General features: G+C 50.8%; 2 protein-coding genes across 2 annotated transcripts in view; both read right to left on the reverse strand.

Annotated features, from left to right (window-relative positions):
- Positions 1 to 1,046: 1,046 nt before the first annotated feature.
- Foxl3 (forkhead box L3) lies at positions 1,047 to 2,572 on the reverse strand. Its single transcript, XM_057763470.1, has 3 exons — positions 2,455 to 2,572; positions 1,629 to 1,797; positions 1,047 to 1,424 (listed from the first exon to the last, which is right to left on the reverse strand). Exons 1-3 carry the CDS (start codon positions 2,559 to 2,561, stop codon positions 1,047 to 1,049), a joined length of 654 nt encoding a protein of 217 aa, XP_057619453.1. The 5' UTR covers positions 2,562 to 2,572.
- Positions 2,573 to 12,990: 10,418 nt separating this feature from the next.
- The window catches only part of Fam20c (FAM20C golgi associated secretory pathway kinase), a 56,437-nt gene continuing 53,500 nt past the window's right edge, over positions 12,991 to 15,927 (reverse strand). Inside the window, exon 10 of the mRNA XM_057765636.1 lies at positions 12,991 to 14,879. Coding sequence (XP_057621619.1) covers positions 14,630 to 14,879 — 250 coding nt within the window. The 3' untranslated portion in view covers positions 12,991 to 14,629. The remainder of the gene's footprint in view (positions 14,880 to 15,927) is intronic.

Consider the following 15,927-nt stretch of genomic DNA (forward strand, 5'->3'; position numbering starts at 1 on the left):
CACAGCAAACTGTGAATGCTGAAAAAAAAAAGCGGGTTGGTGAAAACTGGGAATGGTGGGCGCATAGTTTCATTGCGCCTAATTGTGTTTCTTCAACTGCCCGTCTCAATGGCAATAAAATCGTTTGCATTAAGATGGAGTACGCTTCCACTCCTGTCTTGAGCACACCACTGTGTAGTTTGGTGGTACTGTCCCCTGCGAGAATACCTGCATGCAAGGAAGCCGGCAGGGGCTGAACAGAATCAGGAGAACGTTCCCCTCCTCCTCCACTCCCCTCCTTTCATCCTCTCTTCCCTGGATAGAAATTACATGCCACTTCAATCTTTAAAATTTCTTTTTATTCTGAAGCAAGATCTCATTAATTTTGCCCAGGTGGGCCATGAGTCCTCCTGCCTCAAACTCCTAAGTGTTGAGATGACAGGCCCGTGCCTTCATGCCTGCTCTGGGAGGCACCTTTCTGTTGGGGACACAGGTTATTTCTGCTTGTGTCCTTCATGGCTGGACATCACTGGAAGCCTTGGGGTAAATAATAGCCACAGGATAAAGTGACATCTGTCTCCACTGTTCGAAACCTCATTATGTTTAGCTGCAGGGAAGGCCTTAACCAGCTTCACGAATAAGTTACTGAGCACACTTTAACTTTGGAATGGGGATGTCTACAAAGCCACTTGTCCACAGGACTGAGGACAGATGCTACCTGATTCCAGGGAGCCTCGGGTGATTTTATAGCGTGATGTGGGGGGTGGTTGTTTCAGTGAGTCCACAGCAAATACCAAAGTGGGGCCAAATCCGAGCCAGGTTTTCCTGTGAGAGAACTGTTCTTATTCTTTATAAAGTCACAACATCACCATAAATACCTTTTATAAGAAGATCTCCACATCTTTCCTCCAAATGGAGAGCTAAGTCCCCCTGGGGCAGTCTGGGAAGAAGTATGTAGATGTGGACCTGTCCAGGGTTCTTGATTCAAAATGCCTGGTTCAAGTCCTGCCTTTAGGGGAGGGAGCAGGCCCAAGTTCTCAACTGACTGCAAAGTTTCAGGGGCCACTTCATGCTGCCCAAAAATGGAAGCTCATTTGCTGGGGCTCCAGCGCCTCCGGATACCTGGCTTCCTGGGAGTGACAGGGCGACCTGAGCGCAGGGAAAGGGTCCGGGGAAGAGAGGATGTAGTCAATGCTGAATTTGATGTCTCTGTGTGTGGCAGGGCTGACCCGGGCCTCCCGGTCTGGAACTCGCGCGCTATCAGAGCCCATTGACCCGGGCACTGCCGGCTCGAGGGGACCCGGGGGCCCCTCGCGCTTGGGGCCGCGTCGCCTGCGCCGCCGACGGAAGTTGCCATTCTCAAAAAGGTCCAACAGGGACTCGCAGCCGCCCGCGAAAGTCCAGTAGTTGCCTTTACCCTTATCGTGGCCCTCGGTCCGTGGCACCTGAGGGAGTGTGGGGCTCAGCGAGTGTCCCCAAGACTGGGGCAGCACACGCCTCTGGAAAGTGCATTGTGGTCCCCGCGGGGATCTGCTAACAAGGAACTTGCCTCTGTGTAGGCGGTGACACTCCTCCCCCTTCCCCGTCACCAAAGACGACTGAGGACACCCGGGGGTCCAGTGCGAGCGACGGAAGGGGGAGGGGCTCACCTTGACGAAGCAGCTGTTGAGCGACAGGTTGTGGCGGATGGAGTTCTGCCAGGCGCGCTGGTTGGCGCGGTAGTAGGGGAACTTGCGCATGATGAAGTCGTAGATGCCGGACAGGGTCACACGGCCCGCGGGGCTCTGCTGAATGGCCATGGCAATCAGCGCGATGTAGCTGCGACAGGGGTGCCAGACAGAGGGGCTGCATCAGGCGGGGTGGCGCGCTGAAACCGCAGAAGCGCTGGTGAACTCAGACCTGCCCTGGGACTGGCCGGAACCCTTGAGACTAGATGGACACTCCCCACGCCCCCATGCACTGCAGCTCCAAGGACCTGCCAGAGCTCAGCAGGCAGGCTGAAGCCTCTACCGAATCTCTGAAGCCCTCCAAGATCCTTTGGAGCTTCCCGGACCTTCTGAAGCCCCCAAGACTCTCTTGGAACCCCCGAGACCCTCTGAACACCGAGACCCTCTGGAACCCCTGAATCCCTCTGGAATCTCCAATACCTTCTAGACTCTGCAGGACCCTTTAAAGCTGGCAGGGGCCTACTGAATGAAACCCTTTCAGCCCCCCAGGACTCCAGTGGAGTGTTGGGGTGCAGAAGAAGCTGTCGTTTGATAATCTCCTCGCTGTTTCCCACTTCTACCCAGACCCCACTAGCCTGCTCAGATCTTGGTGGACCCCCCCCCCCCCACTGGCTGTCTCCAGCGTGCACTGGAACATGCCCTTCTTCCTCAAAGAACGGCATAAGGAAGAAATCCCACCTCCCCTAGTCTGGGTCAGGTGCGGATGACCCAGACCTCTACTGCTTCTGTGGGCCTGCCCTGGGGTCACCTGTACGCTGGCCTTGTAAGCCGTTTTTCCTCGTCGGAGCTGCCGGCAGGGTAGTCGTCGGCGTCGTCATTGAAGCAGTTATAGGGGTACTGCGAGCTGTCAAACATCGTGGCCACCCTGTGCTGGTCCACCCTGGAGCTGCCGCCGCCTCTTCCTCCGCGCTGGCCGCCGGTCGTGGGCCAGGCACTAGTTTCCCTTGACTGGGCCAACAGCATCTGCATGCAGGACGCGGGGAGTCTGGGCTTCTGGGGTCCCCGCCCGCTCCGCCTGGTTCTCTGGCGTCCAATCCCAGTGCGGGGGCTGTCCCCAGCCACCACAGAGTGGGGAGCGCAGCGGGGGGTGTCGCCACCTTCTGACCCGCCAGCAGGGAGGCCTGGAGGGTAATCTGGCCCCACAGGCAGGGCGACCCTTCTCTGTTCTCCCCTGAGGCCAATCCTGTGCCTGTTGCAGGGCCCACGGAGTCTCCATTAGCAGACTCTGGCCTCATTGCTGCACCCACAGCTAGAGGTGATGGGGGCCAGTCCTAGGGAGCTGAATTGCTCCTCTTCCATAGGACATAGGCTGGCTGCTTTCAGCTCCAGGACACAGAGCCTGGTCCAGGCACCATCTTGGCTTCCTGTTTCCCCAATGCACCAGGTGAATGAGGACTCCAAAGCGCAGGGTTTCTCCCAAAATCCTGGGCTCTCCTCCCACTGCCCATTCCTGACTAGAAGTAGCCTCCCATGGGTGCTCTGGGTAGCCTGGGACAGCAGCGATTCTTCTGAGCCTTTGACTGGCTCTCTGGCCCTGGGAGTGGTAAAGTGCCCGCCTAGGCAGGGGGCATCTGAGTCAGAGACAGGAAACCGTGGTGAGGTAGGATGTTTTGGGGGACCCTTGTCATTCCAGGGACTTCTTTCTAATAATTCACAGAAGTCAGACTAGGAGCCATGTCTGTGAACCCAGAGAGATAAGAGACCAGGGCTAGCCTTGGGAAAATTTCCCCTTCAGGGCAGCACCTTCAGGGCTGCTTCATTGATGGGCCTAGTGCTACCTCTTATTGTGAGGAATGAAGTCCTCTTCGGAGAAGCTTGTGTGTAGCAAGTCAGGTTTCTTTGTACCACAGTGGCACAGCTACTGTCCCAGTTCAAGCCACCACACTTGGCAACAGGAGTCAAGCCTTTGGGGAAATAAAGTGCATAGTCCCTTTGTGAAACAATCTGGCCATTAAAAATATTAAACATGGAATCAGTAGTGGTGGCATAGCACTATAATCCTGACCAAGGCAGGAGAACCTTGCATTCAGCCTGCACTGTAAAATGAGGAAACAAAACTCCACATAAACACACGATTGCCACAGGACCCATATATTCCATAATATGCCTTTACACAAGTCAGACAGAAACCCGAGACCAGCCCCATGTGCTCGGAGAAGCTTTACTGGAAACGTCTGATTGGATACACACCTCTCAGCAGGTGTGTGGTCAAGTCAACTATGTGGTGTCTATGCTGTAGACGGGAACTACACAGGCAGTAAAAGCAGAGGGATTCTGGATGTACGCAAAAAAGTCAATCTCAGACGTTTACCCTCCTTCTAGTCTGACCTGCAGGACACCCGAGAGACCAGGGAGAGGCAGCAAGGCCTTAGGACTCTGTTTCAGAGATGGCACCACCCTCTTCCCTTAGTCACAGACTCACCCAGAACTGAGCCAAGAGATCAGGCTGCTTTCCAAAGGGAGGAGTAGAAGGGTACATTGTGAGGAGGGCAGATGGGATGGATTGCGCTGGAAGCCATCTCTGCTTTATGAGGGGAGCAGGTGGATAAGATGCAGTCGCCTTTGTAAAAATACAAACTGCCCTAGAGGTTTGCGGGGGGGTGATGGGAAGGGTGGCAGGGAATGAAGGAAGAGGGCAATCTTCTGCATAACATGAACCTGCAGACCCAGACTGTGAAACACACACACAGAGTGATTTCTCAAAAACTGAACAGCATCAGATGAAGGTGCTGATCTTCTGTCAGACGTGACACTTGCCCATGTTCTCTCCCACCCTGTGACTGTTACTTGCTTCACAGTGTCCCTTGAGGGCTCAATTATGTTTGATTTTGACAAAGCCCTATTGGCTTATTTTTCCTTGCTTTGCCGGAGCCTTGCCACTGAACGCAAAGCCGCGATTTCCTTCAGTATCTTCTGTTGAGAGCTGTACTTACTAAGCTGTCGACAAGGCTGGCAGTTGGCCTGTGTCATAGTGTGATGGACCCCTGAGGATGTCAGTGGAGAGAAATCAGTGTGACACAAAAGTCCTAGCTTAACTCGCGGCCGGGACTGGGCAAATGCAGTTAGAAAAAAGATTGTGCGCTTGGGCCGGAGATGGTGGCAGGGTGCGGTTTTTGACTGCACAATGGGACATAGCACTGTGACTATATTAATACTGTTGAATGGCACACTTAAACATGGTCAAAATGGAAGATACCACTTGTGTCTCATGCCAACCAATGTGTTTAAGTGAGGGGCTGGGAGAGTATCACAAAGCCCTCAGTTCCATCTCCAGTATCTGGTGTGGGAGTGTACGCAGGTAATCTTAGCATTCAGGAGACAGTTCAAGGTCACCTCACTTACACAGTGAGTTGGAGGCCAGCCTGGGATACATGAGACCTTGTCTCAAAAAAAAAAAATGGCTTAAAAGGAGCTGGAGAGACGGCTCAGTGGTTAAGAGCACTGACTGCTGTTGCAGAGGACCTGAGTTCAGTTCCCAGTCTCCAAATAGGAGCTCTCAACTACCTGTAACTCCGGCCCTAGGGGATCTGATGCCCTCTTCTGCCATCCCTGGGTACTGCACACATGTGCTACACAGGCATTCATGCAGGCAAACACACACACACAAAATGCTTACATGGAGTATTAGGGATGTTTAAAAAGTTTAACACCTGCTTAAAACGGGAAATTAAGCAAGATTAATATATGTCAGTGTGTGTGTGTGTGTGTGTTTGGGAGAAGGTTGTGTATATCCGCAGAGGCCAGAGGAGGATATCAGATGTCATGATTTGTCCTTGAGACAGGGTCTCTTGCTGAACATGGAGGTACACTGGTCACCAGCGAGTCCCAGTGACCCTCCTGTCCCCATCCTTCACAGTACTGGGTTTACACACATATATTCAGCCATATCTAATTTTTCACATGGGTTCCAGGGATCCAAACTCAGGTCTTCATAGTAGTACAGCCAGAGATCTTACTTTCTGAGCAATTTGCCAGTCCTTTTTGTATTTCTTTATTGTTACTGTTGTGTTACCCTGGGGAGGGGCCTCGTGAAGCCTGCAAGTTTGAGGAACTGCCTGAAACTTGTGAATTTGTTTATTTAGTGAATCTTAATCTCCAGCAGGGAATGGTTCCTTTCATAGGAAAGAGCTTACCCTTATTACGAAGCACTTCTGTGGACAAGACAGCGTTTGTCTCAGTGATGCACTGGCAGAGGTGCCAAGGATAACTGTGTAGTGTCTCAGACTTTCCAGGTGACTATGGGACCATGCACTTCATCTTGAATCCCTGTGCTTGCACCTGCCTAGAGCAAAAATTCTGCCCCCCCCCCCCCCCCGTTCTCATACCCAGGTAGCATGGCAACTATACATCTTCTCGTGGCCCCGGGCAAGCCTGTGTAGTCATGACAAACATAGGCTTTGTGACTCACGGCCTGTGGTGGTTTGAATAGGAATGTCCCCCACAGGCTCATATATTTGGATGTGTGGTCATTAGGATGTAGTACTACTTGACAGGGATTAGGAGGTGGCCTCGTTAGAGTAGGTGTGACCTTCTTGGAGGAAGTGTGTCACTAGGGGTCAGCTTTGAGGCTTCAGATACTCAAGGCAGGCCCACTGTGCCTGTGGATCCAGATGTGGAACTCTTGGCTCCTTCTCCCAGCATCACGACTGCCTGTCTTTTGCCATATTTCCTGTTATGACAACAATAGACTAAACCGCTGAACTGTAAGCTAACTCCAATTAAATGTTTTCTTTTATAAGAGTTGCTAAGCCGGGCGGTGGTGGCGCACGCCTTTAATCCCAGCACTCGGGAGGCAGAGGCAGGCAGATCTCTGTGAGCTCGAGGCCAGCCTGGTCTACAAGAGCTAGTTCCAGGACAGGCTCCAAAAACAAACAAACAAACAAACAAACAAAACAAACAAACAAACAAAAAAAGAGTTGCTATGGTCATGGTGTCTCTTACAGCAATAGAAACTCTGACTAAAACGTGACTCAAGTTCTGGGTCCATGTATTCCTGGATCATGCATGAAACCATATTATCACATCACCTGTCCTTGAAACAGACACCCATACATACAATCACGGGAACAAGGGACAGAAGAGACCCTTGGTTCATTCTGCTAAATGCAGAAAACATTAGCTGTGAATCTTTTTTCATTTGTTTGATTTTAGATTTTTTTTTTAGAGTTTCATGTATTCCAGGTTGACCTTGAACTCACTACATAGACAAAGATGGCCTTGTACTTCTTTTTAATAATGTTTAAAAATATTTATTTTTATTTATGTGTATGTGTGTGAGTGCATATATGTGCTTGAGTACAGGGCCAGAGTTGTCTAAAATCCCTGTAGTTAGAGCTGCAGGTGGTGGTGAGCAACCTGATGTGGGTGCTGAGTCATCTGCCAGGGAGATGACCACTGGGAAGTATCTCCAGCCTTGTTTTTGTTTGTTTAGTGTGTTTTGTTTTGAAGATAAAGTCCCATATAGCCCAGGCTGGCTTTGAACTCATTATGTAGTGGGAAGCCTTGTTTTTCACACCAAGCACCGCGTAAGCCAGGGATGAGGATACATACCTGTGTTTCCAGCATTACAGAGGTGGAGGAGAAGGATATAAGGAGTTCAGTGTTCATCCTCAGCTATCAATATACAGGAAGTTTGAGGCCAGGCTGGGCTGTAAGAAAACAGAACAATAGATGGTACTTGCAAGGTCTTCCAGGCCTGTCCTCAGCCCTTGAGAACCAATGGCCTAGAGACTGGACAGGCAGAGCCAGGAGCTCACATTTCTAAGACCCCAGAACTGGGGTCATACTGCTCCTGACTTTAGAAGCCACACGACTATGCCTCAAGTGCTCAGGTTAGAGGCTTATAGCTCTGAGATTTAACCACTAGTGCCTGACACTTGGCAGCTTTTGTAATCCTCAGCTTCCAGAAGCAGTGAATGGCAGCAGGAGGCAGCAGCCTCGCGACTTAGTCATGGTGGTACTAGTGGCACAGCCTTGATGTGCCAGGACCCTCAGCTCTACAGCAGCCAGGGTCCAGCTCTCCAGGCCTAGGTTGGGACCTTTGGCCTCTGGATCTTGGCAGATCCTTGGCTCTCTCTCTCAACCACTGTGGTTCACAGTTTGTAGTCTCTGGTATGCCCAATCCTCCATCCTTGGGCTCTCTGCCCTCTTTACTTATGTTCTCTCTCATTGTCTTTACTGCCTCTGCTTCCTGGCATTGCTTCCCTTCTGGGACTCTTCAGCTTCCTCTGTCTCTACCAGTGAACCATCATCCCATCATCCCCATCATCAACACCATCATCATCATCACCATCACCGACATCATCATCACCACCACCATCATCATCACCACCATCATCACCACCACCATCATTACCACCATCATCATCATCATCATCACCACCATCGTCATCACCACCATCGTCATCACCACCATCATCATCACCACCACCATCATCATCACCATCACCATCATCATTATCACCACCATCATCATCACCACCACCATCACCATCATCATCATCACCACCATCACCACCATCACCATCACCACCATCATCACCACCATCATCATCACCATCACCACCATTATCACCACCACCACCATCATCATCACCACCATCATTATCACCACCATCATCACCATCATCACCACCATCACCACCACCACCAGCACCACCACCACCACCATCACCACCACCAGCAGCACCGCCACCACCACCATCATCATCATCAACAGAGCGGTGGTTCTCAACCTTCCTAATACTGTTAACCCCTTAATACAGTTCCACATGTTGTGGTGACTCCCATTCACTCATTTTCATTTATGCCCTCCGCAATGCTTAAGCATGCATAGGCAGCCCATTTATGGTGGTTCTCTAGTTGTTCCTATCCTGGGCAGTCCTAGATGCTTGTGTTATGGCCACACCCAAGGTTCCACAGTCTTTCTTTATGCTGTCTATCTCTTTGCCTCTTTATGGTGACCCACCAATCATAAATTTGTATCATTAATACTTCATAACTGCAATTTTCATACTGCTATGAATCATAATATAAATACCTGGCATGCAGCATATCTGAAATCCCACCCTTGTGAAAGGGCTGTTCAACCCCAAAGGGATTGCGACCCACAGGTTGAGAACTGCTGATTTAGGGTAAGTTGTTTAAGAGCCACAGCTAGGACAGTGTCTTCTAAAGCCAGAGTTGTGCAGCAAGCCTCTGTGGTTGCTGTGCAGCTTCCTCAAAGTATCTGCGGTGTGCTCAAACCAGCTGGATAGCCTTGAGAGGCATCTGGCTGGCTGTTGGATGACCTACCTCTCCTCAGTACATCCAGGCCTCAGGATGGGTTTGGGAGCAGTCGACCGAGCTGTCAGATTGCCCTAGAGCCTGATATTTCAGTTTACTTAAAGGAACAGTGTACCGGAGGCTTCATTCACATTTGTGGAGATTTGACAGCACGCAGCTACTGTCTCTGGGTCCTTGCGGTCTCTCTCACCCACTCACTCAGGGGAAAATTGGCAAGGGTGTGAAAAAGGGCACGATGCACTGGTTCAGAAGGCAGCAGTGGGCTAATAGTGGCACCTGATTTCATGCCTGCCCTTGTTGCAAGCTTTTTGAACAGAGTTGTGGGCCACCCATGCTTTTTACTCCCAGAAAGTGGTGCATTTTACCAGCACACCAACTTTCAGTAGATTAATATCCAAAGGCTGAAAAAACCCAGGAGTCTGGGCACGTCTTTAATACCATTTTAGCTTCTTAGTCTTCCATATCAGATAGTTTACATTCTCTTGGGTACTTTATACTCCTTGGTGGTGAGGCTAATTCTATCCACAGATAGAATGCAGAGGGAGGGGAATGAGGAGGATTTCAGGAGACAAACTCACTGATGCTGAAAGTGCACATGCACACACATACACTCAAGAGTGCAATGCACACAATACACTCAAGAGTGCACATGCACGCACAAACACTCAAGAGTGCACATGCATGCACACACACTCAAGAGTGCACATGCACGCACACACACTCAAGAGTGCACATGCATGCACATACATTCAAGGATACTAGTCAGCAGTTTCTTTCCCTTGGTTCTTTGGGGCTCCTACCACATCCTGAGTCTCTGGACATCATTTAATTAATTAATTAATTAATGTGTTTTTGAGGGTTTCTCCATAGCTTTGAAGCCTGTCCTGGAACTAGCTCTTTTAGACCATGCTGACTTCAAACTCACAGAGATCCGTCTGTCTCTGCTTCCCGAGTGCTGGGATTAAAGGCGTGAGCCACCACCACCTGACTTATTTTTATTTTCAATGTATCTGAGTGTTTTGCCTACACATATATATGTGCACCATATGCATGCCCAATGCCCCTGGAGGCTATAAGATGGCATTGAATCCATTAGAAGTACAGTTAGAGATGGTTGCATGCCCGGTACCCCTGGAGGCTATGAGAGGGCATTGAATCCATTGGCAGTACAGTTAGAGATGGTTGTGAGCCATCATGTGCATGCCTAAAACTAGTCCAGTCCTCTGCGAGAGCCATCACTGAAGCCCCATTACTTATTTCTAAGACTTGTTTTGTTATGTGTGTGTGCACATGAGGAGGTCCGGTGCCAACCTCAGGAATGCCACCCACCTCTCTCTCTTTGGCCTGGCACGCACTAATGAGGCAGACTGTTTGGCCTTCCCTCTGCCTCCTCAGTGTTGGGATTACACAGGGTCTCTTTGCTGTGGTAACTGTGGATTTTGAGGACACTGTCCTGGCTTTAAGAGCTGGGTCCTCACAGAAAAGCACAATGCGATTTGAACCCAGTGCAACAGAGAGACACCCAGGACACATAGCCACTCGACAGTGGACACCAGAGAGGCCACAGGCAGAAAAGTCCCAAAGCAGACAAAGTCGTCAATCCTGTATATATGTTGGTTTCAGAGTCTTAATTTCCAAATAGTGAGAAAACACATTTCTGTTTTTTCAAGCTACCAAGGCTGCGATCCTTTGTCATAGGTTGGGACTGACCTTGGGGCACTGAGCAGCCGCTGCTGGAGTCTACTGCGAAACAGCTATATTTGGGTTGTTGCATGGACCTGTGCAGTAGCTCGTGGCAGTGGAAATAGTGAAGATGTAGAAATGCAGCTGATGACCATCAGGTGAATGTGAGCAATTGCAAACTGATGGAAAGTCTTTAGTTTATGTAAAGCAGGGGCTCTCAACCTTCCTAATGCTGCGACCTTTTAATGCAGTTCCTCGTGTTGCAGTGACCCCTTCAACCATAAAATTATTTTGTTGCCACTTCATAACCGTAATTTTGCTATTGATAGGAATCATAATATAAATATCTGTCATGCAACCCCCAGATGGGGTTGGGACCCACAGGTTGAGAACCAGCGCTGTAAAGCCATGGCATGGTATAGTAGTCATTTACCATTGTAACAAACAACTGCAACTTTCCTGGCTTTAGCTAACAAGAGCCTACTTCTTTATTTAGCATGTGTATGATATATGTGTATGTGTGTGTGGCACACATGTGTGAACATGTGCATGGCTACAAGGCTGTGTGTGTGTATGTGTGTGTGTGTGTGTGTGCATGCGCGCATATGGAGGCAATGGTCAACATCAGGTGCCTTCCTCATTTGTAAGATGCTCACTAACTGAGATCACTGATTGTCTAGCCTGTCTTGGCAGTGAACTTCCGGGATTTGCCTGTTCACCCTTTTCCCATGCTTGGGGTATAGAAATATGCCACAGCATCTAGCTTTTTACATGGGTGTTAGAGATCTGAACCCAGGTCCTCATGCCTGCACAACATGACTGATATGAACTGAGCGATCTTCCCAGACCCACACGGAGCCTGTAGGCTCTTCAGCCTTCATGCCCTGCCGCATGGAGATAGCATCCCACAGAAGAGATCAAATGTACAGAGGCCCATGCATCTTGTGACCTGCGTGGATGCCATGGGGCTCACTAGCATGTCCTCCTATGGGTCCACAGCTCCTTGGATTGGGGTAAAAGGCAGGTCTGAGTTTCAGGAGTTTAGGTTCTTTGCACCCACAAGAGGGACGGTGGGGGTGGGGATGATGGGCCAGGAGGATGAACAAAAAAGCAGGTGTGGCCAGCATACCTCTTGTGGGTGCAGGCTGAGGGGAGGTGCCATGAAACCCAGTGAGTGAGGAGGCCAAAGAAGAGCAGGAAGAAGGGCTGCCAAGCTGCGGAGCATCTGTGTCTGACCCTAGGCCACCGCCTGGGTTTTGCACCAGCCTGAGTAACCATGCTATCCTGGAGTGGGGATGGCGGATGCTAGCAGGCAGAAGACTCTGAGTTCATGCCCCCTCTCACTGACCTCTTGACCCTCAAGGGAGGAAAGACATACCACTCTCAGTGGGCACCAAGGCTCTGGAACACTCCGTCTTTACTCAACATCTGGTCCTGCCATTTGCACCCAAAATCACTCTGTTCTCTCCTTCCACCATGTAGGTCCTGGAAACTGAACTCAGGTCATCAGCCTTGGTGGCAAGTGCCTTTATTCAGTGAGTCAGCTCACTGGATCTGTTTTATTTTTGAGTTGGGGGTCTCACTCTAGCCTGGGCTGGCCTAGAACTCCCAGCCATCTTCCTGCCTCGGCTTTCCAAGTGCTCGGATGACCAGTATGCGTTGCCATACCTGACTTGACCTCATTTTATAAGGACCTGTGGCTCCACTGAGGTGCTGCCACCAGTCACAGTAGGAGCTGGACACCAACCTGTGCACATCAGGGATGTGCCTGATACCTTCGTTCCTTATGGGATGTCTGTCCTGGGTGATGTCTGTCCATTCGCAATTCTTGACGGTCTAGTGACTTGGTCACATCTTACCTCTGTCACTTCTGTAACCCAGTGATAAAGACAGGCTTTCTAGTCTGGCCTCCCACAGGGCTCCATACACTTGCTAATAGTAGAGGATCATGGGAGGATTGAGGTAGTGGTGATGAGATGCCCTGTGACCCCTGTGGTCACGGACAACACTTATACCCTGCCTATTATAAGTCTGCATTGGAGTTGGCACACTGGGCAAGGGTATCCCCAGGACTCACAGGCCAGGCAGTGTAACCACATGAGTGAGCTCCAGGTTCAACGAGAGAACCCGTGCCGAAAAATAAGATAGACTGTCTCAGAGGAAGAAACGTGACATCAACCTCTGCCCCACCCCCGCGCATGTGCTTGTACACACACACACACACACACACACACAACCTGAACTATGCAGACACAGATATGTATTTACACAATCAGCTGGCCTTGTACTATTATATATGAGAGCATTAGGGCTTTAACTGTTGGGTTCTAGATGACAGAGCTGGGAATGCCTGGAATAGCGGCAGGGCAGGCTTTTTGACATTCTTGTGACTCAGGAGTGCACAGGTCCAGAGAGGGTCCTGGCCACTGTCCTCTCCTGGACTCTTGCTTCCTGCAGGAGGTCCAGTCCCTGCCCAGCACAGCAGCAGCTTACTAGAAGAAGACAGACTCTTCCAGCAGAGGAGGGGGGGTCTGTGGTGGCTTAAAAGAAAAGGGCCCCCAAAGGGAGTGGAATATCAGAGGTATGACTTAATTGAAATGGGTGTGACCTTGGTGGAGAAGTGTGTCATTGTGGAGGCAGGATTGGAGGCCTCCTATATGCTCAAGCCACACTCAGTGTCTCAGTTCACTTCCTGTTGCCTGCAGATCAAGATGTAACACTTCCAGCTCCTTCTCTAGCACTATGTCTGCCTGCATGCTGCCATGTCCCACTATGATGATAATGGACCGAACCTCTGAAAATGTCAACTACCTCAATGAAATGTTTTTTCTTTGTAATAGTTGCTATGGCCATGGGGTCTCTTCATAGCAATAGAAACCATATCTGAGCCCTGGTACCAACACTGCAATAGCTTTCAGCTCTCACTGGCCCCTGGGCAAGCCTTTCTATGACTCCTGCTCAGTTGTATCATGACTCTACGTAGGGCTGTGTGGATGCTACCCTTGGGGGACCGCCTGTGGCTCAGAGCCCCAAACTTTGCAGGAGTGAGGCAGGAAATAGCTAACTTCATGTCACCTCCTTTCCCCTGTCCCTTTGGAGCATAGGCCTTGCTTAGCTTGCATATGTACTGGGGGTTGGGCAGGTAGCTCCCTCCATAGCCCTATCAGGCTGAAGACCTGGTCACACAGACACCATAAGGGCAGAACTTGGCCACACTGTTGGGCTGTCTAGGAGGGCAGCTGAACCAAGGAGTGAGGCCCCACCCCATTGAGCCACGGCACACACTTGCTGTCCCTTTATTGCACTGTCACCCCACTGCAAACTACTCCACAAAAATGTCCCAAGGTTCACCTGCTGCCCTGGGACCGACCATGAGCCCTGCAGGGTGCCTTGGCACCCACTGTCCAGAGCTCAGCCGAGGCAGGCAGTGTCCACCGCCAACGAGTAAGGCCTGGCTACTGTGCAGCAGCGAACAAGTGGATAGCTGGTCACTTGTATCCAAAGCCCCATTCTTGGGCACTCATCTGCCCACGCACAGGCCATGATGTCCATCCGAGCCTCCCCTCCCTGGAGCTCTGCAGCCTCTGAGGGAGGAGGCTCCGGGAAGGGAGAGCAGAAAGTGGATGTCATTGAGGGCCAGCGTGTGATCACATCACCGGAGGTCCTCAAAGTGCTCCAGAGGTGATCTCTGATCTGCTGGGTGGATCTCCATCGACGGGAGTGTGAGCCTTTTGTTAAGTATAAAACAGTGAGTCAAGGTTTCTTTCCTCCATGTCCAGAGTGCTTTGTCCGGTCTCTGCTGGATCCAGAGGCCCACACATCCCTATCAGAGACAGGAGGGAGACCCCATGCTCCCTGCCACAGGTCAGCCGAAGGGGATGACCCGTCCCATCTGAATTCACTGAATTCACAGGTGGCTAGGCTCTGCGCTCCTTCCTCAAGGGCAGTGCGGGTCACTACCTCTCGGTAGCGGCTCTGTGCTCAGTGGCTAGGTCGTCCTCCACCACACTGCTCAACCCGTCCTTCTCCACGCAGTCTCGCACGGCCTGCAGCACTATGCGCAGCCGCCGGTCCAGGGCCTCCAGGTGCAGCTGGTAAAGCACAGGAGCCACCTTGTCACGCTGCAGGGACTCGGCCATCAGCAGGCTCAGTTTGTGCTCCTCCTTAGCCAGCAGCTGCAGCCTCAGGTAGGTGGATCTCCGGATCCTGCAGGGAGAGTGGGGTGTCACCACTGTGAAGGAAATAGGGTGGGGGCTCTGGCAGGGTGGTATCTGGAGAGAGATAGAGATAAAGATAGAGGGGGAGAGAGAGAGAAAGAGAGAGAGAGGGGGACATAGATAAACACACAGATAGAGATATGAAGACAAAAGACAGAGACATGGAGAGACAGAGATACATAGAAAGAGATAGAGCTCAGAGACAGAGATGGAGACATAGACAAATAGGGGCAAGGGTAACTGAGGTAGAGAGACACAGACAGAGCCAGAGAGGTGAACAGAGGGAGAAAGACAGGGGGACAATGAGCCCTGAGACCCCAGACCTCATGGGTCTAAGTTATATGAAAATGGGTCATTCTAGATCAGTGATTCTTGGCCTCCCTAATGCTGAGACCCTTCAATACAATTTCTCACGTTATGGTGACCCCCCAATACAATTATTTTCATTGCTATTTCATAACAGAATTTTGCTACTGTTACAAAATTGTAACGTAAATATCTGATATTCAGGATAGCTGATATGCGACCCCCATGAAAAGGTAGTTTGACATCCAACGGGGTCATGACCCACTGGTTGAAAACTGCTGTTCTAGACATTGATACAGTCCTGTGCAGAGGGGCGGGTGACAGAACAGGCACCCCAAATCCTGAAGACAGACCCAAGACTGAGCTGACTGCTCATCAGGGAGACTGTCCCTCCTCAATGGGACAGTGGTCTTGACCAGGTACAGGAGGGATATAAGTAATCTGCTCTGGGAGCCTATGTACAGACACCAGTGTGTGTGTGTGTTTGAGAGACTGTGCAAAGTGGGCAGGGTGAGTTTGGCAGCAATGAGCAGAACAGAAGGACCCTTTGTCTGCACTTGAGAGAACTCTTATAGGTGGGAGATACCCAGGTGAGGCTGAGGGGAGAGGGGTCAGCAGGAGCCATGGGCAGTGAGGTGGGATGGGCTCAGTCTGTGGATGCCTGCCCAATGGTGCTACAATGGGTGGGGGCAGGCTCTGCCCCTGCCTCTCAGGTAGTGATGGTGGCAGCT

Source organism: Chionomys nivalis, chromosome 3, assembly GCF_950005125.1.
Source record: "Chionomys nivalis chromosome 3, mChiNiv1.1, whole genome shotgun sequence".
NCBI lineage: Eukaryota > Metazoa > Chordata > Mammalia > Rodentia > Cricetidae > Chionomys > Chionomys nivalis.